Consider the following 26,816-nt stretch of genomic DNA (forward strand, 5'->3'; position numbering starts at 1 on the left):
ATGCAATGCTGTGTGTGGAGTAGGGTGCATCCGATTCAGAGCCAGACAAGAAACACAACTGAAATGGACTGGGCCTCATACTTAAGGCAGACGAGTTTGTTGTGTTTGGTTGTGGAGTCAAAAGGATGAAATATAAAATTCAAATTCTACTCTGAGTCATAATGTATCTTAATTAAAAATTTATTATGTTCAAATGATTCAAGTTTTTTTTTTTTTTTCCCCTAGAAAATTTTCTCCATTATATGTTTGGGACAAAGAGTTTCACTCTTTAGATCAAAGACATCCCACTTTTTGTGGAAGTTTGATTTTGCCCTACTTATTTTTTACTGTAACTTTTAAAATTTTTTGTATTTTGCCCTACTAATAATGGCAACCAACCTTTTCAATAGGGGTGTACAAAAATGCACCTCAAAATATAGGTTCCAGAAAATTACGGAAAGATCAAAATAAGAAGAGAGTACAATCAGAAAGGACAAACAACAAGGGCAATATAATAACTTGAGCCGCTTCCTCCTCTTTCACCAGCATGGCTGAAGCCAGAGTTGAGTTGGGACCAGCCGTTTGCAGTTGCAATTACATGACAGTTGCGAAAACTCTCACTCATTTTAAAGGTTTCATCACTTTTGAGTTTTGAGCACTGTGAAGCCAAAAAGAACTTAATCGAGGCTGGAGAGTGATGCCTCTAAAAAATAAAATGACCAACGACAAATAAGCCCTAAAATAAACCTGATCATACAACATAGTTGGGAATTAATTGGAGAAAAAAAAATACAAAACAAAACAAAAACAAAAGCTCTCATTTTTTTTTTTTAAATACACAGAGCTCACATCTAATACACAAACGCACACCTTTCTCACACAGGCATCACAAGTAAATCTCATTGAAAGCCCTTTGTCACCATTGACTCATTCCAAATCCCAAAACTATCAACCCTCTGGGTTTCTCTTGTTGAATCAGAGACATCAGATTCAGCGCCTTGGGATTTTTTCAGCTTTGCCACAAGAACCCACATATTAGCTAGTTCATTTTCAAGATAAGCTTCTCTTTGTTTGGATTCCTCTACTTTTATTTGAAGCTCGGCCTCTCTTTGATCTCTCTCTAAAAGGGCAGCTTCATATGAAAGTTCTCTTTCCCTACTTAAGGCTAGTTCTCTCTTGACATCTGCAGGAGACACACCTTGATCAGCCCGTTTGATGTGGCTATCTCTGCGGCCATTTCGGGGTGCGCTAATAGCTCTACGGTTATTGGGGGAGTTCTTTTGTGCTGCCAACTCAGCAGCTAGTCTCTCGTTTTGGTTCATAAGTTTGGCAACTTCTTCTGACAATGCCTTTAGCTCAACTGCGGCAGCAGAGGCTAAACCTTTTGCATATGAACTCTCCTCCGCTAGTTTCTGATTCCGAAATTCTAGCTGTTCTTTTGACTCTGTTACTTCAGTCAACTTCTGCTTCAGGTCTTCAATCTCGGCAGCCTAATTAGGGAAAAAGAAAGAGTTTAGATACAGTGCCTTGACTCAAATAACAAGATGGAAATGCTCCAACCCATGCTATGATAACATTACCGCATAACCACAGCATATACTTAGCCATAATAAGAACAGAAAGGAAAGAAATACCTAGTCGTCCCTCTAGAGTGTGTAATAAACATAAGGCATATTTCAAAATTGGATTACTTGGTATGAAGAACTAAACCCTTACTGAAGAAGGGTCCATATAGCAAAGAACCTGTGCTTGTACTGTATTCTTTGTTTCTGTATGAAGTTCATGGCCAATCACTGGGCTGACATTTCTTGACTCTAGAGCCTCAGAGAGCTGCTGCTTCAAAGAGGCAACTGTCTCTTGCAATCCTTCACATTCATGGCTCTGATAGAAAGGTGATTTCATGTGAACGTTAGCTCTAAACTGGTAGTATTGATTCGGGAAACTAAGAAAACTTTTTATATTCATTTGTTCCAGTGGCTTTTGTACCTTCTGATTGAGCTGCTCTTGAATTATCCGATTGTCCGCAACTTTAACCTAAGAAGGCAAACAAAGATAGCAAACCATGCTCATTAGATAAACCTAGAAAAATCAGAGGATGACCAATTCCAAAAGTAAATGAAAACCACTTCAGACTTTGATTCCATTAATTAATCTATGATTTCAATTTGTGAACTCCAACATAAATGCAGATCTAAAGCCTAGAATAATGTTGAAAAGATGCCTCAAACTAGCTCCAGGAATGGATCAATTAAGCACATCATGCAGATATTAAAGAAATGGTATTCCCAGGTTGATGTGGATAAGATTGCATCACCTCAAGTTCAAAGGACTTCTCATTCAATTGCCCCACCAGTTCAGAAATAGACTGCAGCATGCAACAACCATTTTAGAGATGGACTTGTAATTAGAGGCAAGCACCCTATACAATTTATAAAGAAAAGTAAAAAGTGAACTTACTTGTGATATTTCCAATTTATCCATCTTATTGTGAGAAGCAGCAATGGAGTCAGCAATTTGCTTTTCCAGTAAAGCTATTTGTTCGTTCTTCCCCTTGATTTCATCATTTAACTTTCTCATTTCCACCTTAAATACAAAAGGTCCATTAAGATTGGATATACAGGCATTCCAACAATAGTTAAACAGCACAGAAAAGAAGGAATCAAGATATTACATGAATTTGTTCCTTCCTAGGATTCTTTGCAGCCTCTTCAGATAATCGCTTTAGAGCACTTGAATGTAGTGCCACTTCTCCAGACAAAATCTTTTGCTGTTCCCTCAGCAGATCAATTTGGTCCATTGTTTTTATACTAGTCTGGCATGGAAAAAAAAAAAGATTTGAAATCTATGATATAAATGGAATTGTCTCATCAGAAAAATTTACATCCCCCAAAGTATATTTAAGCACTTAATTTCATTCTAAGTGTACAAGGAAGAAACAACATGTAAATTATTATTATTATTTTTTTATAATCAAGGAACCTTCCATGGCCAAGCCCTTCTATGGAGGACCCAAACATCGGGGTGTTGACCGCCCAGCAACAACCAGCACCAGATAAATTCAGGATATCATTAGTGGCAAAATTCGAACCCAAAACCATGTGCCTCTTATTAGGACCATACTTCTTAGTGTTCGCCCTGACCAATTGGGCTACCCTAGTGGGTAACAGCATGTTTACAACCTTCAAATTTCAATGCTTAACCGAGATGAGTCAAGAGTAGTCCTTAAAAATGATAATTGAATGCAAAAAAAAAAAAAGAAAACCATCATGAGGTTAGATATAAGTAAACAATTAAATCCCAATCATCAATTAATGACCAGTACAGAAAAATTATCACATTGTCTTAGTGGGTTCAATATCATATTTCGTAGCAACTTCACAAACTGGTAAAGTTTCATACAGAGCACAAAAATATATTATAAAAACTTGAGAATTCTCTATTGACATAAAAATTTGGTTGCTAACATGCATTGAAGTGTATTATGACATAGGACATGACAAGTTGTTAAAAAAAAAGGAAAAAAAGAAAAGGAACAAAGAGGAGACTAATTCATTGTTGTTTCCTATCAAACAAAAAGAAAAAGAAAAAGAAAAAGAAAAAGACACGAAGAGGAGACTAGAAAATAGAGGAAAAGTATGTAAAGGAATTTCCTAATATTGACTAGTTATTTTTTAAGGTGCCTTAAGGGAATTCTGCCTCGTAAATGGGAAAACATTTTACCACAGAACAATTTTTCAAAATTCAAAATGCAGGGATCCCCAAATTTGGCGAACTTCACTGGCAATGCAGGGATCCCTAAAATAAAAACATTCCTAAAAGTCTGACAAATACGTGCTTGGAATAGCTCCTAAAAGATCTCAAAATCCCTTCATAACATATTTTATAAACATTTCTCAATTAATTATTCTAAAAATTGACAAAGATATGAAATTTTTATGAAATACTAAAAATTTCTAGATTATCTAGCTCCAAATAATATCATGCAGTTAGGAATGTAGGGCCTTCTGTAAACCCAATAATTATGGGCAAGGTTGTAGACAAGGCCCCTATCATGGAGAAACCCATAATATATACCAATTTACGACCATTTTTTTTAATCAATTGTGAGTGTAAATTTAGCGTCTAAGCCTATGGTACTGCATTACATACCTCATCTGAGCCTAAGAAAATCGTAAATATTTTGTTTACAGGAATAGTCCACATCATTTAACATTTCTATCATAAAAATCCTTTTCACCGTGTAAAAACTCCCACCCCTTCCTTCCTCTCCCCTTTCCTTTGTTTGTGACTTAACATCTTTCAAAACCTTATTCATGTCAGCGAAGGTCTTCTTGAGAATTTCACAAACTAAGATATTGTAATTCAGTGATTCAAAGACACTATACAATATAAGAGCACAAAGCAGAATCAGAATTGAAATATTTGCTCCACAGTAAGATAAACATGCTGAAAACCAGTAAGTTGCATACCAGAGGTGTCTCTTGTCCCAAAAAATCATCCACAGGGACTTCTCTATCCTGTCTGGTCTCAGAAAAAAGATCAATAGGAGAACCTTCTGTAAGTAAAGAATGAGAGAGTCTGGATTCTGTAGGAAGATTAACACTGTCTGCTTGAGGAGTTGAAGGTGTACTGATAGATTTTATTCCACTTGATTTGTCACTAGGACTTCCAGTGCCACTATCTCGTTTCTGGTAAAGAATGGTAAAATTAAACAAGATTCAAAAAAGGGGGAAAAGGAGGACAAATAAAATCAATAAAAGAAAAGGAAAAAAAAGGAGGCTAATAGCATCTAGGCTAGGATAGTATAGAAAATATGTTTCACTAGTTTATTTGATCACACACACTTCCAAGGATATATAGATGAAAATGAATGTGAGATAAAAATTGAAGTGTCCTCAATCGATCTTAAAGTTTGGAAAACATGGTTTCTGTTAAAAATTAAAATGGAAGTGGTTTCTCACAGGAAACCTGGAAATAGGAAAGGAAAATAATTTTTAATAATATTTTCTGATAAGAGCAATTAAATTCCTCTGTTTCCTGTCATTCAGAGAATTTCACAAAGAATAAAGGACTAGCTAAAGTTACATCTCCACATCTAACTAGCCAATATAATCAAATTTTAAGCAAAAACAAATCTCAACTTGTAGCTCAGTTAATCATAAATTTTATGGCCAAGTTATGCATTTTGAATGTCAGTAAACATTCGAAACAGTTTCACTATTGAACTGGTTTTTTTTAATCTGTATTCCTTCTAATTTCCTAACAATAACCATGTAAGACAGAACTCTCTTGCAATAGATTCCCACTGTGAGAAAACAAAAAAAAAATTATAGCTTGAGATAATTTAAAGGCATAAAAAACTTGATGTCTTTTATTGATGGTATCATTAGTAATAATTGAAAATAATATAATGCACTCTAACTGCAGAAATAAAAATAAAAAGCTCATGAAAAGAAAATAGCAGAATTATTAAAACTCTCTGGCTTAATTTTTGTAGATATAGAGCATGTGCACACACACAGCTCCAATCTTCAAACCATCTAAAATGAGCACTTCCAGTTTCCTTCTAAAATTGCTTCAGTTCCCTCTAGTTTGTACAGGGTTTCAACATCTCACAGGTTCATGACGCTCAAAACTTGCCCAAAACACTACCTTAATGTTTTATTTTATTTTATATTTCAATTAAATTTAAGACAACTATCAATCAAAATTTTGGATGATATGTCCTTGCATATTCCTAATTCTCAATCTCTTCTATATTTCCTGCAAAATATGATTTAGAACCCTAATCAAGATTTTCACACCCAGACCAATTGTCAAGCCAACTCTTGGAGCATCTTCCCTATCTCCCCAAAACATATTAGCAAAGGTCACCCAAAGATTCAGATTCTACATACCCGTAATTTTAACCAGTTTAGCAATCCATGCTTCCGGGTCTTTTTCTCCTCCTTAAGTGTATCATCAGGAGTTTCAGCATTCCCTTCAAGAGAAACATACAAGTCAATGTTTTCATCATCCAAGATCAAGTCTCGCCTTTTGTATGGGAGGTATGCAAGCTGCACATTTAACACAAAGCAATTATGATCAGGTAAAACAATAAATAAATAAGATACTTAATCAAATCATCCCATCAAATTCCAAAGTATGAGAATTATCTACGGTAACCTAAAGTATTTAATTTGGAAATAAAAAAATAAAAAAAGAAAAAGAAAAAAAGAATAGAAGATAACCAACTATGCAAAATCATTAAACCTCTTCTTCTCCAAAAGAATGTCTTCTCCTAGGACCAGGGCGCTGAGGAAGTCTTGATGGTTGTGAAGTTTTTGTGGAGACCAAGATCAACTTTGTCAGCCGCTGAATTCTACCCAACAGGGCAGCCTTTGCTTCTTCTTCCTGTTCCAATCTTGATTGCAGCCTGACTTGACCATCTTCTAGCTTCACACATCACATCAATCAAATGAACTGGATCAAGCTTTTTTTCAAATTTTCCTTTTTTCAGGACTTGTGATTGCATAAACTACTTTAAGTGGAAATTATTGCATATAATTTCTCTCCCTCATTGTACAGTTACAAACTTTTAATGAGAAAAATTAAGTACAATTATATGTTCCAAGAATCGGAAGTGAAATAATTTTATGCAAACAATTTTCACATAAGCAGGACCTGGGAGATGAAAAAATTAAACCAGAGAAGAATGCAGCCAGCTCAGGTACAAACCACAAGACTAACTCATCATAGCCATACCTTTTGTTTTAGAAGCACAATATCGTCTTCTCCCTTATTTGTTAGGCGAGGAACTACAATACCCCTCTTCAATTGGTCTAACTCTTCCTTTAAACTGCGAATCTCGTTTTGGTATTTCTTGATAAGCGATTTCTCATCGATTATCTGCATTTTTCATAAGATTACTTATGCCAACTGTAAGAGTATTCAAAGTGCAGACAGTTTGAAAGAACATACCTTATTTTGGGCTGCTTGAATTTCAATATGTTTTGCACGATGAGCAAACTTCAGTGTGTTATGTGTCTCCTCTGAATTACTTGAGGAAGGAGTAACAGTGCAAATGAGCTGTAATTTTAGACAATAGAGGTAAATAAATACACAATGAGACTCTTTTTTCGTAAACAGTACTTGTTCTAGAAGTTTATATAGCCTCATAGATATTTCCAAAATCATCTACAATTCAAAGCAGATATATATCATACTGCTTCCAGTATAAATATCTGGAAAGGCTTACTGAGACACGCCCATGACCACTTAATGAGGACTGAAGAAGCCTGGTCAATTTAGAGTCCCTGTATGGTATATGAGTAGCCCTTCCATCAGTTAATTTTGATATAACCTGTGATAATAATACAAGCATATTTAAGAATAAGTTTATTCTGCTAAATAAAACAAAATTGTAATCCAAACTAAAAATAGGTCTATCTGGTGTGATGTGGTCTATAAGATATTCAAGAATGGGGAACAGAAACATAAAACATGTTACAAACCGCTCATATGGTTCAAGATTTCTTTTATTTTCCACCAACCAGAATCTACAATGATGAAAAATAGCATTGAGGAAATTGATTCAATTATTATTTTTTTTTTCACACAAACATATCATGATAGTACTAGATCAAGTTTGCAGATGGTAGATTGGTACAACAGATTTGGCAACTAGAAGAAGAAATACTTAAACAGTTAACTGATTGAGTAATAACAAGTTTGAGGCTTCACAGTTCCAAGAGTTAGCAGGCTTTTATTGATGTATGATCCTTCTTTTCGCCGCACTCCAGTTGTTTCTGCCCTAGAACTCTCCGAACCTGCCAGATCGATGAGGTTCTGCAGGTATAAGTAGAATGCAGAAATGTTACAAGGAATTGATTGATAACATCTTCACAACAGCTAATAGATAGGAAAAGTTATACAGAAAATAAAATTACTAATCATATTGGAGTAAGCATTCTACAAAATAGAGATAGATAAATATGCAGGCCTATACCTTAAAAAAATGATAATAAATGAGCACAGACCTCAAAATAAAACCCTATGGAAACCAACAAACAAACAATTGGAGTAGGTCTCAAGTCAAAAGCCTAAAAGATGTACCAGTTGTGACAAGTTAACTGCTTCCCCCTCACTATTTTCACCACATGGACTGCTCTCTATCGTCTGTAACACAAGAGCGGAAGACAAAGCAGGTTAGATGTAACTACAATGTAACATTCCACAAAAGTAACATTGTTTTTTTGTTAAATAGCACAACATACCAGTGTAAATATTGTGTGGCTTCTACTGCTGAGTAGATTGAAATTAGTGGACCCAACATGTCTATGCTCTGTAATAAAAGAACTAAACTATTAGTGAAAGCATGAAATCAATTGAGGAAAAGTAATGAAAATGTGCACATTTAGCTCAATCTCATAACCATTCTTAACTGTGACTTCAAAAACCAATTGTCCAGCTCTAATTTGAATCCTATCGATAAACACAAATTATCCATGCTTCTGTCAAATTACTTAGGTATGTCTCACACTCAGTCTAACACAATAGCTTCGTCAAATTACTTGGTTACATTGAGATGGATGTGGGGCGACAGAGGAAGGGAGATTGAATCTGATAACAAGAAGTTAAAGAAAGCTGCAATTGGGAGCAGGATAAAAGGAAGTTGACTCTGATGTTTAGTTCATGGGAAAAAGGACAAATGACTATGATGCTAAAAAGTTAAGTGGCTCAAGTTGGACTACAAGGACAACAGGAAGGTACAGATGAATGCAAGTTGAGATAACTGGATGAAGTCCAAATAAATAAGATGAAAAAAAAGAGGCAGAAAACTTGTACCTTCTCCAGCTGCTATAAGGGAAAGGGCATGAGCAGGAGATAATACAACTTCTTCCTTTATTCCTTCAACAAAGGTTCCCTACAACCATCAACATATAATAAATAACAACAAATTCCTATAGAATGGATAGTTGAAGTTTCCACAATATGATCAGTTAAATCATCAAAGGAAGAAATAAATTTCATAAAAAGATTTCTATAACATCCTATGTTTGTAAATGACTCTCCACATTCCCATCCCACTTTTACTAGTTAGATCTTTACAATTTTGGGACATATGAAAAGATGGTTTTATTAGTTTCTAAGAAATATCTTATTTCCAACTCAACCAACCAAAGTTTTAAATCTTAACCGCTTGTAGTCAGCTACAGAAATAGACATCATCACTCAGCCCTGACAAGGACAATGAAGTCTGTTATATTACAAGTCATCGGTCCAGTATTGCATGGCTAATGTAATCTCTTACTTAACTAAAACATAGACCTATAAAGGCGAGAGAATTGCAGGCAACAGGAAAAAAAGCGGTAACATTCTTAGTCAGATAAAGGCAACACATTTAATGTGAAGATCATGAGTGATAGAACAGTACCTGAAGGTCCTCTCTAATTCTTAGATTTTGTCCTGCTGGATTCAAGAGGTCATTAACAACCTGAAATAAAAGAGGCCTTAAAGGATAGTAGTGTAATCGAAAACCAATGCAGTATGAGAGCTAGTATACAATGAAGATAAAAATAATGAACACAACTTGTCATAGCTTTACAAAGAGCAGAAATAATTGGCTAATGATATACATCACCAAATCAATTTGCAGATAGTAAATCCAGTGCCACTGTGAAGGCTTCAGGATAACAGCATAAGCATGCAAATAAAGACATGAAGTTCTTAGTGCCTCCTAGAAATCTTGGAGGGAAGATTCTATTTGTTCAAGTACATTGGTAATTTGACTTCAATGTTTCTATTGCTTTAAACGCAAATGAAACAAGAACGGTGACATTGTCAAATTTTTTAGACTGCTTCAGAGTTGGGTGCTCCCTTTTTTGGGTTTCCATGTTCAGCTAGTCAAATGGTGAATCTTAGCAAACCTAATGTTTGATATCTTTTTTGTACGAAATTTCCTACCTCCTTGATTTTGTGATTAAGACAACTTTCAGAGCTACAATGATCTTCGTTTTCTAAAGTAGACAATTTTGTTTGCTTTTGATCATATATTTATGTAGCAGATTGTTCCGAGGGAAGGATATCCTGTCATTCTTTGTACTTATTTCATGGCAATAAAATGTTTGTTTCTGCTTAAAAAAATGGATAGCTTAGTCAAGATACAGGAATATCTCATGTAAAACAATGAATCTTTACTGGTCCAAATGCTTGAAAGACATTTTCTTTGTGGACTATGATCCATCATCCATCATCAATCAAGGGGCATATAAAGAGTCTCATACATAGTTGCCACACACAAAATTCAGAAGGTAAGACCACAAAATTGTAATGCATACAAACAAACTTGCACATTAGTACATACATTAAGAGCATGAAATGGACAGTTGTGGATGTACATCACCAAATAAAGAGCTTAAGAGGATGGAAAGAAGCTCACACCTCATTATAGATCTCCAAATATGACACACGAAGAAGAAATTCCCTACTTGGAGTCTGAGATGTAATAAACATTAGACTAAGAAGTCTCTGTGGCAGCAAGATATATAATAAAAGAGAAAGGATATCAACCCATATAAAATACCTCTTGAATGATACTAAAAGCATCCTTCACAGCCAGGGGTATAATTCCAGGGGACCTCTGATCACCCTGCCATTGTGTATTAGCAAAATAAGGATATCAGGTACATATCCAAATTCAAAACTGAAAACTTGCTTTTCACTATATAAGATACATATCCCACATCATAGCTTCATACATGCAAAGGTTCAACAAAGAATGCAGTCTTCAAGCTCGCAATAAGTAAATAGTGCCTTCCTAAATTTTAAAGACAGAAATAAGAAATAGGCTTACTCATACAGTTTAGAACTTGTTTGGATAAATTATAATGCAAGGAAACACATGCAGAAGACAACCTTGAAAAGCAAATCATGTGACATTAATAATTTGGCAAGCCAATGATCAAACTTCCACAGCCCTCTTTCTTCTTTGGACACTCATGAGCTAACAATTACCAAATTCCCTTTTGACCAAGAAATTAGAAATTCAAATCTTTCGCTTATGACTGACCCACCAAAAGTGATAAGATCTTTGCCTGAATGACCAGATCTTCTCCAGAAATATTGAAAAGGCTCAAAACTGTACCACTACAATCACTATCTCTACACACCAGTTATACCTGCCTAAGTATCCTCCTGGACTTACTGACAAGGTTCTAATCTAACAAAAGGAGGATCAAGGAAGTGCTTCAAAGGCTTCGAAGGTAGAAGTCCAAAGAGAGAAGAAAAATATCATATTTAGAATCCTAGACTAGGCAATAAAAAATAGGAACAAGAACCAACTGAGAACTGCCAGATTTAGAATTGTTCATCTCAATCCATCCTTCCCTGACATATCCCATGGACCATTCCCAAAAAATCTCTCACCTTCACTAACTCCCAACAAGGAGCTTCCTTACAAAAACCACCCACCTCCTTTTTTTTGGATAAGCAAAAAGATTTTAAAATAACAATAGAAGAACTATACACAAAGGTAAACGTGAAGTATATAATGGGATACCAAAAAGCTTTGCCATAGAGATAGATCACACAAAAAAACGACTCTCCTCCTCCCTCCCCCCCCCCCCAATTTCACCCAATCTACAAAATCAATTAAAAGCATGGAATCTTCTCTCTATCTATCTACATGATTTTTCCTATTCTAGAACAACTTGGGAAGAAGGAAAAACCCAAGTCCTCCATGCCACCATCAAGGTTGCTCTGCGCCACAATCTACCATCCAGTTCAGCCCCAACACCACCCTCATGGCCGTTGCCACCAGAAAATTGCTCCAATTTAGCACTCTCTTGGGTTCAAGAAGGATTTTTTCACATTAGAATTGGTTCTTACTTTTGCCAATTGTGACGATAAGGTCATTGAATTGGAGTCCAAATTTGAATTACATGCCCACTCGTTGGAAGGATTTGATAGTGAGGTTATTTTGTTTGAAGAAAGTTGATGAAGAATTGGATGCTTTGAATAAGCTTTTCTTGTTTTTTAGGGTATAAGATCCAATAGTTGGTGCATTTGGCATGGATAATAAAACGAATATGGGTTTGCTAAAGTTGGAGGCACATTCAGGGAGTCAATCCATTGTGGGTATAGCTCAATGATTATAAATTTTCTTTTGTATAGCTCGATGACTGGTTGGGCTCTAGTTAAGGTTGTTTTAGACCCGTTTGGGTGTTTGTTTCCTTTTCCTTTTTTGGCCGGTTTGGCAGTGGGTGTATAGATATTGTACACCTTGAGTCACTTTTTTGGCGTCTCTTTTTTAACAAATCTTTCTCTTTACCTATATATAAAAAAAATACATTGTCTTTTGTAATAAGAGGTTTGTACAGGTTTGAAAGACCTTCAAATGGGGGAACTGAGGATGCTTACTTTCTGTTCAATAAAATGTAGGAGAGGGATCTTGGACATGATTAATGAAATGTGATGCCATGCAGTTTAAAAAATGTTCCATCAGAATTTTAAAATATCATAAATGACATTCAACCCATATATATCCTTTACAATTATTTATATTGATGATGTCCTTGTATTTTCTAACTCCATTGATCAACATTGGAAGCATCCGAATGTGTTTCTTCGAGTGATTAAAAATGCAGGTTTATTTTGTCTTAGCTAAGAAGGTAAAATTATTCCAAACAAAGGTCATATTCTTAGGACACCATATTCACAGAGGATCCATCATTCCAATTGAAAGAGCAATTGAATTTGCTAGTAAGTTCGCAAATGATATAAAAGATAAAAAGCAATTACAAAGATTCTTAGGAAGTCTAAATTATATTTCAAACTTCTACAAGGATCTAAAGGTTCTTGTAGAAGGGGAGGTTGGCTTGGTTTGTCTCTTGGTTTGAGAAGCGGAGGTGCTCCAATCTTCAACATGCAAAGGATGATGCAAGGGCATCCATTGGTTGGTTCCATTTGTTCTAGGATGGCATCCTTTGAATCAGCTACTCTGTTGTCGTTGGTCCTCTATTTTCTAATGCTCTAATGTGGCACTCATGGAGGAAGCATCCATATTCATAGGTAAACTCTTTATGCTCTGTGAGAGGGGGGGGGGGGGGGGGGGGGGGGGGGAGGGGGGGGGTGTAGGGTTCCATCATTTTTTTTTTTTTTTTTTTTTTTGGGTGTGATGTTGAGAGTGTAGAGGGGAGGGCTTTGAGGCTTATCCTCCTGCCAAAGAGGTTTGGATATGTTTCTGAGAGTAAGGATAAGTCCCCGTTGAGGATGATTTGGTGGGTGTGGTGAGGTTTTCTTTTGATGGGGAGAAAGCACATAAGGGAATGATGGGTACGAAGACAAGGGAAAAGGTTGTTATGTTCCAAGGTGTGTCGCAGTGGAGGAGCACCTTGGATGTTTGGCCAAATAGCAGTCTAGTTGCTTTTGGTAATTTCATAGGCATGCCGATAGAGAGGTTATGAAGGAGAGAAATAAGTCAACAAGAAGAGGAAGAAGAAAAATCGTTCTTCCATATTTGAAAAGGAATTAAGGAGATTGGAATGCTTGGGGAAATATAAGATAGGAAAAGGTAAAAAAAGGCGAAAATGGTTAGGTAGGTTGGGAATTGGTGACAGTTAGCTAATGAAGTTAGGAACCACCCACCCCTTGTTGTCCTCTAACTATTGGAATTTTTTTTTTTTTTTCATAGGTCTAACTATTGGAATCTCTTTATCACACAAAAGATAAGAGATTCAATAATTTTGAAATGAAAGAGCAGTATTTGCACCAAATATCATGCCAAACCCTCACCCGTAAACCATGCTCCCTGTGTAAAAAAACAAAAATAGAGAAATCGTCCCAAAATATTCTAATAAATTTCTATCATCCTTCTCTCTAGTATGTCCCTCACTAGAGCCATATACCAATCACCTTTCTTAACACCTCATATCCTCCACCCAAAACCTTCCTTCACAAGCCATCCTTTTCAATAGCTTAATTGCAATGCCATCTTCTAGAAGTGCTCCACAACTCAATCTCCTTGACTTCATGGGAAGACATACCACATCCCAATTAACAAGGTGAAGCTTTTTTTCTCCCCCAAAGGAAGTCCTGCTCAAGCCTTTTCAACTGTTTACACACTGATACCTAAATAGGATAGGAGAACATGTAACATACTACTTAACAAAGTGCTTGTGAATATTGAAACCTCCCTTTTCTAGATAAAATAGAGGAACACATGCCTAAGGTTTCTAAGCTGGTCCAAGTTTGACCCATGAAGAGCAAGGTCATCCGTAAAACGGACATGAGAAATGCATCTTCCCTTTCCTCCATCCCATTTGAAAACATTGGATTTAATCACTTTCCATTTCTCTTAATGATGGCTTTAAAACTCAACTCTGTCAAGTTTTCATCTTTAATGCTAGCTCTTTCACACCACCAGTTCAGGGAGTGGAGAGAGGAAAAGGGTTGTGGTGGGTAGACAGCCAAAATCAGGCCCCTATTTTTATGAATCCACCTTGGAAAAAGAAATAGTGAGTGCTTCACTCACACAAAAGCTTTTTTTTATAAATTCAAAATGTCACTTTAATAGGCAAGAATGAAATTAGCAATTGTAAAATATTGTTCCTACCACATGCAAACCCAATAGAAAGTGGCTTGTAATGCTCATATTAATTTGGTAGAAGGATAGCCTGTCTGTCCTTTTAGCAAGCTATCCTTCAATAAAATGTTTGTTTCCTATTATTAATAAATAAATAAAATCAATCATTGGGAATGGAATTTTTTTATAGGTGTAATGACCACAGTAGTAGAGAAAGAAAGATGAATTCTGAATGAATAGAAATGTAGTATATAAGAAAGGAGGTATATGGATGGCTATCTCACATGCATGGTATGAGTCTTCCCACTGCTTGTCACACCATACGCAAAAATTGTACCTGATGTGGAAAGAAAACAAAGAAAATGAGCAAAACTGTGGTCATTGACAACATGAAATTTTTCCAAGAAAATTGTTTACACATCCGGGACAACAGTATCAGCCCTCAGTTCAAATGCAACTACAAGAAAAGTGACAACACATCATCTTACCAATCCACACTAATGAACACCTATCTTAGGACCTTGACAACTAGCAGTATAACCAATAGCTAGGGGTTGAGCATGCAAGTCCTTGGGAGCACCTAGTGACACCAACTGGCAATTATTCTTTAAGTTCAATTTTTCATCGTAAGCACAAAACCTGAAGAGTTTGAATAAAGAACCAAAATTTGAGAACTAAGATGCATCAAAATATCTTGCTTTGATGATGCATTGCTATATCATGCTTTGATTTTTTGACATGTACAGAAAACTTGTTGGGAATGCAGATTTTTCTGGAGGCAAAAATACTAAATATAATTGTTGGCAAGGCACCACTAGGGAACATGATCCAGGAGCATCTAAAGCACATGCAAAGTCCAAGATGGGGCACCAGTTAGCTTTCAAGTTTCAGCATTAGTATGAAACTCATATCTTCTTTTCCTTCATTTTGTCATCTTATGGACTGCATTTTCTTTTTCATTTTATGGCTGGCTAAGGCAACCATGATTGAACATATTAATATGTTACCATAAGGTAAACATTGATATCAGAGCACTTATGCATGCAAGAAGTGAAAATGGAATTAAGAGAAAAGATCTTCACAGTTTACCATTGATGCCTTCCATGGCACCACCGACAATGTGTTGAGCAGCAACATCATAGACATGACGTGTTGTGGTTGTAGGACCAAAAACTCGATCTATAAGCATGAAGAAGCATTCAATTAAGATACAGATTTTATTAAGCTAAAAGTTGAACAAAAAGAATAACATGTTCAAATCTAATATTTCATATGTTTAGGAACAATTAAACCTAACAGAAAAAATGATAGTCAATGCAAACATTTAAAAGCATAGCAGAAGCTTTAAGTAAAGCACATTCAACTTTGATTTCATAACCTCAAGCTTGAAACAAGCTCAGGTTACAAAGGCTGTTTTCCTTCAAAATCAAATCCCTGAAGTTACTATACAAGAAGCCATTGCAAGAGAACAAATCTTGGAAGACTATATGCATATGGATGCATGAAATGAAGTTTCATGATTGACTCCCACAAAAGGCGGAGGGCAATTTTTTTTTTTTTGATAGATAAACACAGAAAATTTATTAAAAGAAGGGAGCAAGAAGGCAACCCGAAGCATACAAGAAGTATACACGAGAAGCCCCACAACAAAAAACACAAGGAAGCATACACTCACCAACCCTCAATTAGAACCCAACCAATCCACAAAGTTAATTAAGGAGCGGGGTTCTCCATCTAAACAAGACTTAGACCAAGAGAAAAGATTACAAATGAAGGAGATTTTCAATCTTTGGATCGACAAAGCCTCATTATCAAAAACTATCCTATTTCTTTCTTTCCAAATCGTCCAAAATAAACAAAGGGGAGCTGCCCGCCAAGTTTTCCCACGCTTCTTGTCCACAAAGGAAGCGGACCAACCAAGGAGAGTGTCTCTAACCGTAAGCGGAAGGACCCAATTAACCCTAAACAACGAAAACACAAGATTCCACAACACCCTCGCCTTGGGGCAATGAATAAGGATGTGGTTTATTGTCTCCTCGTCATCACAACATAAGAAGCACCTGTTTGCTAAAATCCAGCCCCTCCTTTTGAGTTGATCTTGGGTTAGCACCTTCCCCCAAGAAGCTTCCCAAGCAAAAAAACCCACCTTAGAAGGCATGGAAGGGCTCCATATGATTCTCCATGGAAACGGGACTGCACCACCAGAATCAAGAGTATTGTAAAGGGATTTTACAGAGAAAATCCCATTCTTAGAAGCATTCCACAACACTCTATCCTCCATCCCAACATTAAGCCTCTTTCCTTGAAGGAACGAAAGGAGACTCGCCACCGCCTCCAACTCCCAGTCATTAAATGGTCTAGAAAAACAAGGATACCATCCCCCCGCATCCCCCATAGAATCCCAACAATCTGCTACCCAGGCATCTTGAGAGACCGCAAAGGAAAACAAAGAAGGAAAAGCCTCACAAAGGGGAATGTTTCCACACCAAATGTCCTTCCAAAATTTCACCCTTCTACCATCCTCTACAGTGAAGGAAACGTTTTTAAACATTAGAACGCCTTCCTTTCTAATTTCTTTCCACAACCCCACCCCATAGCCTTCCCTAACCTCACGAGAGATCCACCCTCCTCCTTCTTCCCCATACTCCGTGCTAATAATAAGCTTCCAAAAAGACTCTTTCAGCCGCAAAGCGCCAGCTCCATTTACACAACAGGGCCCTATTGAGGATAAAAAAATTTTCTAATCCCCAAGCCACCCTTCATTTTATGAGAGCGAACCACATCCCACTTTACAAGATGAGGCCTCTTCTCCAACGCACCCCCACCCCAAAGGAAATCCCTTTGGATTTTCTCAAGCCTCAATCTTACAACTCTTGGAATACGCATCAAAGACATAAGATAGATCGGCATGCTAGCCAAAGTGCTCCGAATGAGAGTGATTCTCCCCCCCTTAGAAATGAACTGCCTCTTCCACAAAGCGAGTCTCTTCCTCATCCTTTCTTCCACACCATCCCACACAACCACCGATTTGTGAGGAGCACCTAGAGGCAACCCCAAATAAGTGGAGGGAAGGGAACTCACTTTGCAACCCAATTCAGAAGCCAAGACCTCAGCATTCTCAACTCTTTCCACCGGCAGAATTTCGCTCTTATTCAAATTGATGTTCAGAATAGAAATGGCTTCAAACCACATTAAAAGCCAGCTTAGAACAGCCATTTGGTCTTGGGAATCTTCACAAAAGACCAATGTATCATCCGCGAACAACGGGTGAGATACTTGAATCCCATTTCCACCCCTACCCCTTAACCTGCAGCCGGTCAGGAAGCCCCTCCTAACCGCTTTGTTAATGAGGCAGCTTAAAGCCTCCATTCCTAAGACAAACAAGTAGGGGGAAATGGGGTCCTCTTGCCTTAACCCTCGAGTGCTCTGGAAGAAACCCGCAGGCGAACCATTAATCAGAACGGAGAAGGAAGCAATGGAGATGCACCACCTGATCCAACCAGCCCACTTCTCCCCAAAACCCATTTTTTGCATCACTGACATCAGAAAATCCCAGTTAATATGGTAGTAAGCCTTCTCTAGGTCCAGTTTGCATAACACACCAGCTTCATCCCCTTTCAGTAGCGAGTCTATGGCCTCGTTAGCAATTAACGCTGCGTTAAGGATTTGCCTTCCTTCAACAAAGGTATTTTGGGTAGGAGACACCACCTTACTCACTACTTTCTTCAGCCTATTAGCTAGGACCTTGGTGAGAATCTTGTACAGACCACCCACCAAGCTGATGGGTCTATAGTCACGTAAATCCTCAGCCCCGCCTTTCTTAGGGACTAAAACCAGGAATGTGGAGTTAAGACTTCTAACGAATTTTCCCCTCTCAAAAAAATCCTTAAAGAAGCCCATGATTTCGTCTTTGACAAAATCCCAACAAAACTGCCAAAAAGCAATGGGAAATCCATCCGGTCCAGGAGCCTTGTCCCCATTCAGCTCCGATAGGGCCAAATACACCTCTTCCAAGGAAAACATCTCCTCCAGCCTAGCAGCCTCCTCTCTCCCAATTCTATCAAACTCCATGCTCCTCATACTCGGGTGCCAGCACCCAGGATCCAATAATAGGTCCTGATAGGCCCTCACCACTCCCCTTTGAATTTCTTGATCTTCTGAAAGCCAGTTACCATTGACTTTAATTTTTTTCAAACAATTCCTTCTACTGTTGGAGTTTGCCATCTTATGAAAGAAACTCATGTTCTTATCTCCTTCCTTCAACCATGTTTGTCTTGATTTCTGCCTCCACGAGATTTCCTCCATAATTGCCCACTTTTTAAACTCCTCCTTGGCCTCCTTTCTAGCCTCTAACTCCTGCTCGTTTAACACTCTCTGCCTCTCCTGATCATCCCAAAAAGAAACTTTGCCCAAAGCCATCCTCAAGTTCACCCCCACTTTACCAAAGACTTCCTTATTCCAATTCTTCAGCTTAACTTTTAAGGCCTTTAGTTTTTCTGAGAGGACAAAGCTATAAGATCCACTGTAATTAAAACCTTGCCACCAGCCCTTCAGAAGCTCCTTAAATCCCTCCTCCTTCAACCACATATTCTCAAAATGAAAAGGAATAGGACCTCTCCTAACTTCACCCCCATCTAACAGGATTGGGGAATGGTCAGACACAGGCCTTGGGAGTGTGCACTGAGACACTCCACTAAAATGGTTTTCCCAGTCCTCCGAAATCAGGAAATGATCCAGTCTTGACCTGGATTGACCATTCAACCCCCCACTCCACGTATAAGGACCCCCCTGAAGAGGCAAATCACTTAAAGCCAGCTCATCTAGCACCTCCGAGAACCTTCTCATAGCACCAGACAATCTTCCTTCTCTACTATGTTCACTGGGAAATCTAATAACATTGAAGTCCCCACCGATGCACCAGGGATCAGACCACAGACCTCGAATTGCACCTAACTCTTCCCAAAAAGGTTCTCTATACCTTTTCAAAGTAGGGTCGTAGACCCCCGTAAAGAACCACATAAACCCATCCTCACAGTTCTTGAATCGACACAAGATTGAGAAGATTCCCACTTCCAGGCCTACTAACTCCAACACTCTCTTATCCCAGAAAACCACCACCCCTCCAGCTGCCCCTCTTGCATTCACAGCTCCCCAACTTAAGAATCTTCCCACGCCAAGACTGTGAATAACCCCTTGGGACATTTCTTGAATTTTGGTCTCCTGCAAGCACACCACATCCACTTTTTGCGATCTGATTAGGGCCTTGATTACCTTCCTTTTATTTCTGTCATTAACCCCTCTGACATTCCAAGATAGAATCTTTAGCTTCATCTAACTGTCGAGATTCTAACCCCACCTTCTCTGACTACAGAATTCTCCTTTCTCGCCCCATTATAATTGATAGACCACTCAAGTTTTTTCAACTCCCGATCAAACTTAGTGGTCCCTGACGTGCCCTTCTTCAAATTTTGCTCTCTTCTTCTCTTAGTTTTAGGAGCAAATTCAGGATTTCACCTTCAAAACCTTCTGTGGAGAAGCCCAAGAATTTGCTAAACCTCACCAGGCAACTATCTTCCCACCGGCAACCATCCAGATCCTGAAGCAACCCCTCAAACTCCCCACCCGGACCTTCTCCAGCCACTAGCTTCTCTCCCTTAGAGGCTAGCATCCCATTGCTACCGTCAGCCAGAATGATACTCAACGGAGTCTGCTCCTCTTCGTTGACCTCAGAAACCGAAACACCGAAGGACCCCTCATTCAACGTCGCCCGTCCGAAAGAAGAAAGAGAAGGAGAAGAGAGATCTCGACCTCCCAAAGGAATAAAACAAAGATCGACATACCTGGAAGCCTCTTCGCAAAGTGCTTCGTTAGTTAAGAGCCCCCGATCCATCATTTGTGAGGAGTATCGCATCATCGAGTCTCGCGGCAACCCTACGAGGGGATCGGCTTCTCCTCTTGCGTCTTGACTTGCACCCCTGGATTTGGAAGGCAACTACAAAATCCGAGCCCTAGGAAGCGAGATTTGGGTCTTGTTTCCATAAAAGGCCCCATCTTCCATTGCGACAGCTTAAACAGGCCCACAGGCCTCACCCGGCACCCCCTCTCTTAAGGAGCTCTTTAGGGGACTGGGCCTTGGATCCCGGCCCAAAACCACCCGGCTTACAAGACTAAAGTCTTGGGCCTCCCCACAGCTAGGCCCACTGCATGGGCTTGCCAGCCCACTACCACAATTGACCAGACTGATGGGAGAGGAGGACTCCCTACCCCCTCCCACTAGGTCGACTGGACCACTAGCCCATCTCTTCTCAACAGTCCCTTCTGCAGAGGCCTCATCAGAAGGTATGGGTGGTTTTCCTCCATTACGCGCCACGTCTTGTACCTCCGCCTACAACCACAACTGCTCCACCCCCTTCCTTTGACTCCCACAGCAAGCCACCCGATGAGACCTAACAACTTCTTCGCCTGCCCTTAGCCTGCCCTTCCTGGAAGAGCTTCCCGCCGGTACCACCTGCAAGAACCAAGGTGCAGATTCCCACCACAGATGGAGGGAAAAGCACCCCGTCCCCAGAACTATATGAGCAGAATTAGGGACCTCCCAATCTGCACGCTTCACCAAAATCCTCGCCCATTGCATCTCAGACATGGATTTGGTTCCTTCATCCACTGCTATAAATCCTCCGCACCCATCTCCAATTCTTTTAAACACCTCAAGACTCCAGAAATGGAGTGGGAGCCCGACCACCCTTACCCATGTCTCTACGGCAATGGAGTTCTTGCAGGAACACCCCACCTCTGGGTTTCATTTGTCCAAGATAATACAATTTTCCTTAATGCTTCTTTTGCCTCTGGCCAAAACACGCTCAGCCTCTTGAGCCAACTCGAAATCGAACATCATAATACCCCTGCCTAACACGGCAATCGACAACCTCCCCTTAACCTCCCAATTTTGACGGGTCCAGAACCTAACGTAATCCAAATCAGGTAATGGAGTTGAGATAGAACCCCACCTCCCTATTAGACAATGTTTCAGTTGCTCTAATCTTCCACACACCTCTTTTTCCCCTACCTCTAACCACACTGACTCACCCGCCCTTCTCGGGGTCGATTTAACAGCTTCTGCAAAAGACTTCATTTCCACCCCCTTTTCCTTCCACTGAACCTTCAGGACTCCCTTCGGCTTCAACGGAGCCTCTGGCACATTGGTGAACTTTAATCCTTCAGACGGTGTCACTCCAAGACCTTTCAACCTCACGACCAAAGAGTTCCATCCACTGGCCTGACCCTTCCCTTCAGGGAAGATAATGCTATATCTTTTTGCTTCCATATCTTGAACAGAGCATAGGATGAACCTCCCTGCCTTGTTCAGCCATCGCTCCATTCTAAACTTTCTGTTTCCCTCCAACCATTCAATAACCCATCTTTGATCATCCACCTCTCTACAACAAGTTTCAACACCTTCCAAAAGGCAACGAAGGCTAGCCTCCCCAAATTTAATCCAAGAAGCAAAACCCCTACTTCTCTCCCATATACATCCTTTCAACTTTCCACCCGAATCCTCAACCACAATCTCCAACAATTTGGACTCCACCACAAATCGACTTCTTCCTCCCCTAAGGCTCATCTCTTAATTGAGTTACACCCAATAGATAAGAGATAATCAACAATAATTTGAGCTCAGCTAATCAAAACAAAAACAAACACCATTAAAGATAAATTGGGGAAGCATGGAGGGGAAAGAGAAGATCCATAGGGAAGGCCTCATGTTATACACCTTGAGAGTTGACACCTCCTAGTCCACAAAGGCGGAGGGCAATTGCATTCCTGACAAGGTTAAAAAAATATTGAAGAGAGGGAAAAAATACATATGTACATGTTGAAGAGACACAGGCACTGGAAACCTTACACCAACTCAAGGTTGAGACATGTTTGTCAAAAAAGAGGTTGAGACATGCTTCCAAACATGTTTAAGTAATACCAAGAACTTGCAATTATACTTTCCAAACATGTTTAAGTAATACCAAGAACTTGCAATTATACTTCACAAGGGTCACAAAATATAAAAATATCATTACAAACAGCGTTAGCAAAGACGATTTCCTAGGTTGCCTAGGCCACCACGCGAGGCAGGGCAAACAAAAGTCACCTCTTGAAGACACAAGCAAAGCGGCTTGAAAGAGGTGGTCACCTTTGACCATAGATTAAGATTAGACATACTTAGATTGTAATTTAATCCAATATAAGATTAGATTAAAATAGGGTACAAGATGAAACATTCCATTATCAATCATAGCGATAATGAGATGAAGGGCTATCAAACTAGTCTTGATGGAATTAATGACGATTTTAATTTCAATGATGATGCCTAAAACTTCTCTAGGATGTTCATTTTCTTTTTTCCTTTTTTTTTTGTTATTTTGATTTTTGGATGTTTGGAAAATTAGAATATGCATTTGGACGAGATAATTTTCTCTAAACAATCAAATGTTTCTTATGATGTGGGTATAATATTTAACACAAATAATTAGTACTATTTTGTTAATTTTATAAGACACCGTGAGGAATGAAAATCTAAGGGTGTTGATTGTTGAAGATGACGTTTTTATTGGTTAAGTATCAAATAGGTAAATATACTCATACTCTATTGTTTTACTATAGTCGAACTAACACCTTATTTTTCACCTTTGGCCTTAGGTTAAAAGGAGTCATATTGCCTTCACATCATTTTTTGCTTTCAACAACATTGATTACAAAATAGTCAATGGCTAATAGTTTGAGCTCTAAGTCATGTCAAGAAGCCCCTAACAACTCCAATTTGTTTCTAAAAGTGCCCAAGAATTTGCTTTACTGTCTTCGCCATTTAACCTTGAGAAGAATGTGTTTGAAATTGATAGATGGGGAGCAAATGCCTAATCATTTCATTTGCACCTCCATGACTTACAAAAATAGGTCTAAGTTTTAGTGCAATTATGCATCTTTGCAGCACTGTAATGGCTTCTTCAGTACCTTCTAGTTTCTATTCTACATTTCTTACTTGTTCTGACCATAAAAGGTCCTTGACCAAAGGAGTTTTAAGAATATTTAACTTCTCTTCAAGTATAAATAGAAATCTTTGCAGCATCGCACTAGCACAATCATTATACAGCAATACAATTCAAAAATAACATCAGTGTGTAACAGAATATTTACTGGAATCCAAGAAACTTACCATATGCATATGCTATTGATGGATTATGTTCATTTCGCACAATAGTTTCTCCATCTGCATACCATGCAATCTCCTCTCCTTGACGAATTTCCCTTTGACTACTCCAAACATAACCACAATTGTGCTTAACAAAAAAATGTTGCATTCATAAATACAATCCAGAAACAAAGACCTGAATAAAGCACCTGAGAGGGCGGAATCGGACTGTAACTGTAACATTTTCTTTCGATCTCTCAGTATCCAAGGGCAAACTTTCTGAGTAAAAGTACTGAGGCTTGCTACGGGCTGAAGAGGATGCAGGGGAGCTCAGGCCATCAATTGATGTTTCTAGAAAGTGCTTTGAAGAAGATGTTGTTGAAGATGAAGGAGAATTCGCAGCTTTCAAAGTGCTTGAACCTGTCCTCTTAGATTTTGATCCTTGTCTTGATGCCATTATTGCTCCAATTCAATTCTTCAACAAATTGAATCAAGACAACTTCATTTTCGAGTTCCGTAAGAAACCAACATATTCTAAGGCTCTACTTGGTTGCTGAGAAAATGCAGCTCAGGGAAAAAAAACTGGACGCTACTGATACCATAGCACTATACATTTTTTTTCCTTTTAGATTTGAATTTTCCAATTTCTAAGAAACAAAACAACAGAAAACACGAAAAAGTTAAATTATCTTTTCCTTACCTCCATTTTCTCGGCAACAACTCAAAACACCAACAATTCTAAAATCGATCAGAACTAACTTCAATATGGAGAATTCCTCGAGAAATTAAAATCTCGCAAAGAATCTGTCTACCGAGAAAATGTAGGAAAAGAAACGAACTCAAAACCCTGAATCTTAAGAAAATAAATAAATAAACTTCCATTCACCTAAGCCTAATATACCAGAATTTACCTCCTTTCAGTTGCCTCACTCTTTTTCTCTTTTTAAATCTAACAATTGGCAAAAACGCCACTCAACTGAGCCCAATACAGAATGAGTCTCAGTTGGAGCCTTGAATCTTTTTCACTTTTCGTTCAAAGCAAAAACAGAAAAGCAAAGACATCGGCATTTCACTTTTTCACTTTTTCCTGTTTTCTTTCCTCGGTTTTCTCAGCCACCAAACAGCACCACAGAAAATGAGATTCAGATAAATTACCTGGAATTACTCAAGTCAGCATTGCCAAGAAAACCGAAATTCTGTTGCAGAGCGACAGAGAGCCTTTATACACGGAGATCTCCTTTGGACTCAGGGATCTGGGAGGGTGGAGAAGAAGAAAATCGGGAAAATCATCTTCTTCATCATCAGTCACACAAAAAGTAAGAAAGAGGGAAAGAGAGAAAGAGAGAGAGAAGCATGATGCTTTTTTTTAGAAACTTCACTTTTATTATTTATATTATATATTTTTTATTTTTTTATTTAGTAAGATTTTCTTGCTTTCCTTGGAAGCGATGCCCTTCATCAAAGGCCACCAGCATTTTCAATCCACTTTTAGAGAGAGAATGAGAAAATACTAAAAAGACTTGTGATTCCAAGCACTCACCAGTCACCACTGAGACGTTGGGTTTGTATTGGTTTCCATTTTCGTATTCACACGCGTGAGGAAATTCAGCGAATTGACGTTTGCCACGCCATATGTACCGTCCCTCCACCGCCTCATTTTCTCTTCCTTAAATGCAAACTAGTCAATGTTTACTGGAATTAATTAAAGTAATTATTAATCAAAGTTAGTTATATTATATGGTGCTTCTCTTTTGTTAATAAGTTCTAATTACAGCTTGTTATAAATTTTATATTTTTATCTCTTTTATATAACTTTTTCTGCGGGCTCGGGCCCAGACTTCCGACGCAGGAATGGAGGGAGAGACTGGGCGACAGTGATGCGTACCTACACATCAAGGCGGAGACTTGGCTGTGATCCAATAACTACGAGTCTACGACTGACCACAAGAACGAACCATAGCCGTTGGATCTGAAGAGACGTTAGAGCTTGTACCTGGCTATTCCGATATATGACGCGAGTACGGGAGGAATATTGTACGCGAGAGAGTAGGCTTGGTGATCTATGTTTGGAATTTAGTGGTCGTCTGTCTGGCCTAATAAAAAGACAACAAATATATTTTCAGGCAAAAATTATAAAAAAAATAAAATTATTTTTCTTCGAGATAATTATTTGTTGATTCAATTATTAATTCAGAGAGGTCAATAGAGAAGTGGCGACTTTTCACTGGAGCATATCATCTTTGTTTCAATAGAAATGGATATAACTTGCATGGATTAATTGGAGAGACACTAAAATGAGTAAATTAGAGAATATTTCATTTTCATCGACCACGTTTTTATTTGCATGGACTTTTGTCTAAATAAAATATTTTAAAAGAAAATATTATGAAATATTTGGTAAAATTTAATATTTATTAATTAATGATTTAAATTGATTTTAAATTAAATTATTAACTTAAAATTTATTATAAATCATTAAATTAATAATAAAAATTATGAAATAATGAAGGAAATTATGAAAATAAATAAGGTAAATGAAAATAAGATGGTAAAATGAAAAAGTGAATGTGAGAAAATAAATAAGACAAATGAGAATAAAATTTTAAAATAAAATATTGATTTAAGAATAATTAATTATTTTAAAGTTATTTTTTATTTAGAGAGAGAGAGAGAGAGAGAGTAAAAAAACATTTTTAAAAGTAAAAAATTACGTTTCATGGGTGGCGTGAGGAGGTCCACCACCAACCACCTTTGATTCGCCCTTTATGGATAAAAAAAGAATCAAAAAGCCTGGCAACTACCAATTTAACCAAGAATTGACAAACATGATGGTCGTATAAAGCGAGTAACCATGGGCAACTGGCATTTGAGTCGACTTGTTTATTAGACATGACAAGTTTATCCATATGCACTCGAGCAAATTGTAGAGCACTTAATTCTCACCCAACCTTTAAGCATTTACCACTCAATGTGGTGGTGGGCTTCTCCTCCTCCTAAACTTTAATGGTGGACCCTTCCCCCTCTTTTCGCTTTTTGAACTCTCCTTCAATTCTTCCATAAATTTCTACCTGTCCCAATTCCAAAACAGGACCA

The 26,816-nt window shown here is 38.1% G+C and overlaps 1 protein-coding gene across 6 annotated transcripts; it reads right to left on the reverse strand.

Annotated features, from left to right (window-relative positions):
* Positions 1–402: 402 nt before the first annotated feature.
* On the reverse strand, positions 403–25,075 carry LOC117919954 (kinesin-like protein KIN-7K, chloroplastic). 6 transcript variants are annotated; one of them, XM_034837270.1, is made up of 25 exons: positions 24,879–25,074; positions 24,424–24,527; positions 23,933–24,198; positions 23,748–23,845; positions 15,632–15,721; positions 14,827–14,879; positions 10,544–10,609; positions 10,402–10,455; positions 9,395–9,454; positions 8,806–8,884; positions 8,235–8,302; positions 8,074–8,136; positions 7,702–7,806; positions 7,217–7,321; positions 6,940–7,047; positions 6,724–6,867; positions 6,232–6,414; positions 5,877–6,035; positions 4,449–4,667; positions 2,651–2,791; positions 2,437–2,562; positions 2,294–2,344; positions 1,966–2,013; positions 1,696–1,860; positions 403–1,469 (listed from the first exon to the last, which is right to left on the reverse strand). In XM_034837270.1, exons 3-25 carry the CDS (start codon positions 24,178–24,180, stop codon positions 879–881), a joined length of 3,024 nt encoding a protein of 1,007 aa, XP_034693161.1. In that variant the 5' UTR covers positions 24,181–24,198; positions 24,424–24,527; positions 24,879–25,074; the 3' UTR covers positions 403–878. The 6 variants fall into 6 exon arrangements, with proteins under 6 accessions (XP_034693161.1, XP_034693160.1, XP_034693162.1 ...); XM_034837269.1 differs by having other exon boundaries at positions 24,424–24,531; XM_034837271.1 differs by lacking the exon at positions 24,424–24,527 and having other exon boundaries at positions 1,723–1,860.
* Between the last annotated feature and the right edge of the window lie 1,741 nt (positions 25,076–26,816).

The sequence above is a fragment of the Vitis riparia genome, chromosome 8 (assembly GCF_004353265.1).
Source record: "Vitis riparia cultivar Riparia Gloire de Montpellier isolate 1030 chromosome 8, EGFV_Vit.rip_1.0, whole genome shotgun sequence".
Classification (NCBI taxonomy): Eukaryota; Viridiplantae; Streptophyta; class Magnoliopsida; order Vitales; family Vitaceae; genus Vitis; species Vitis riparia.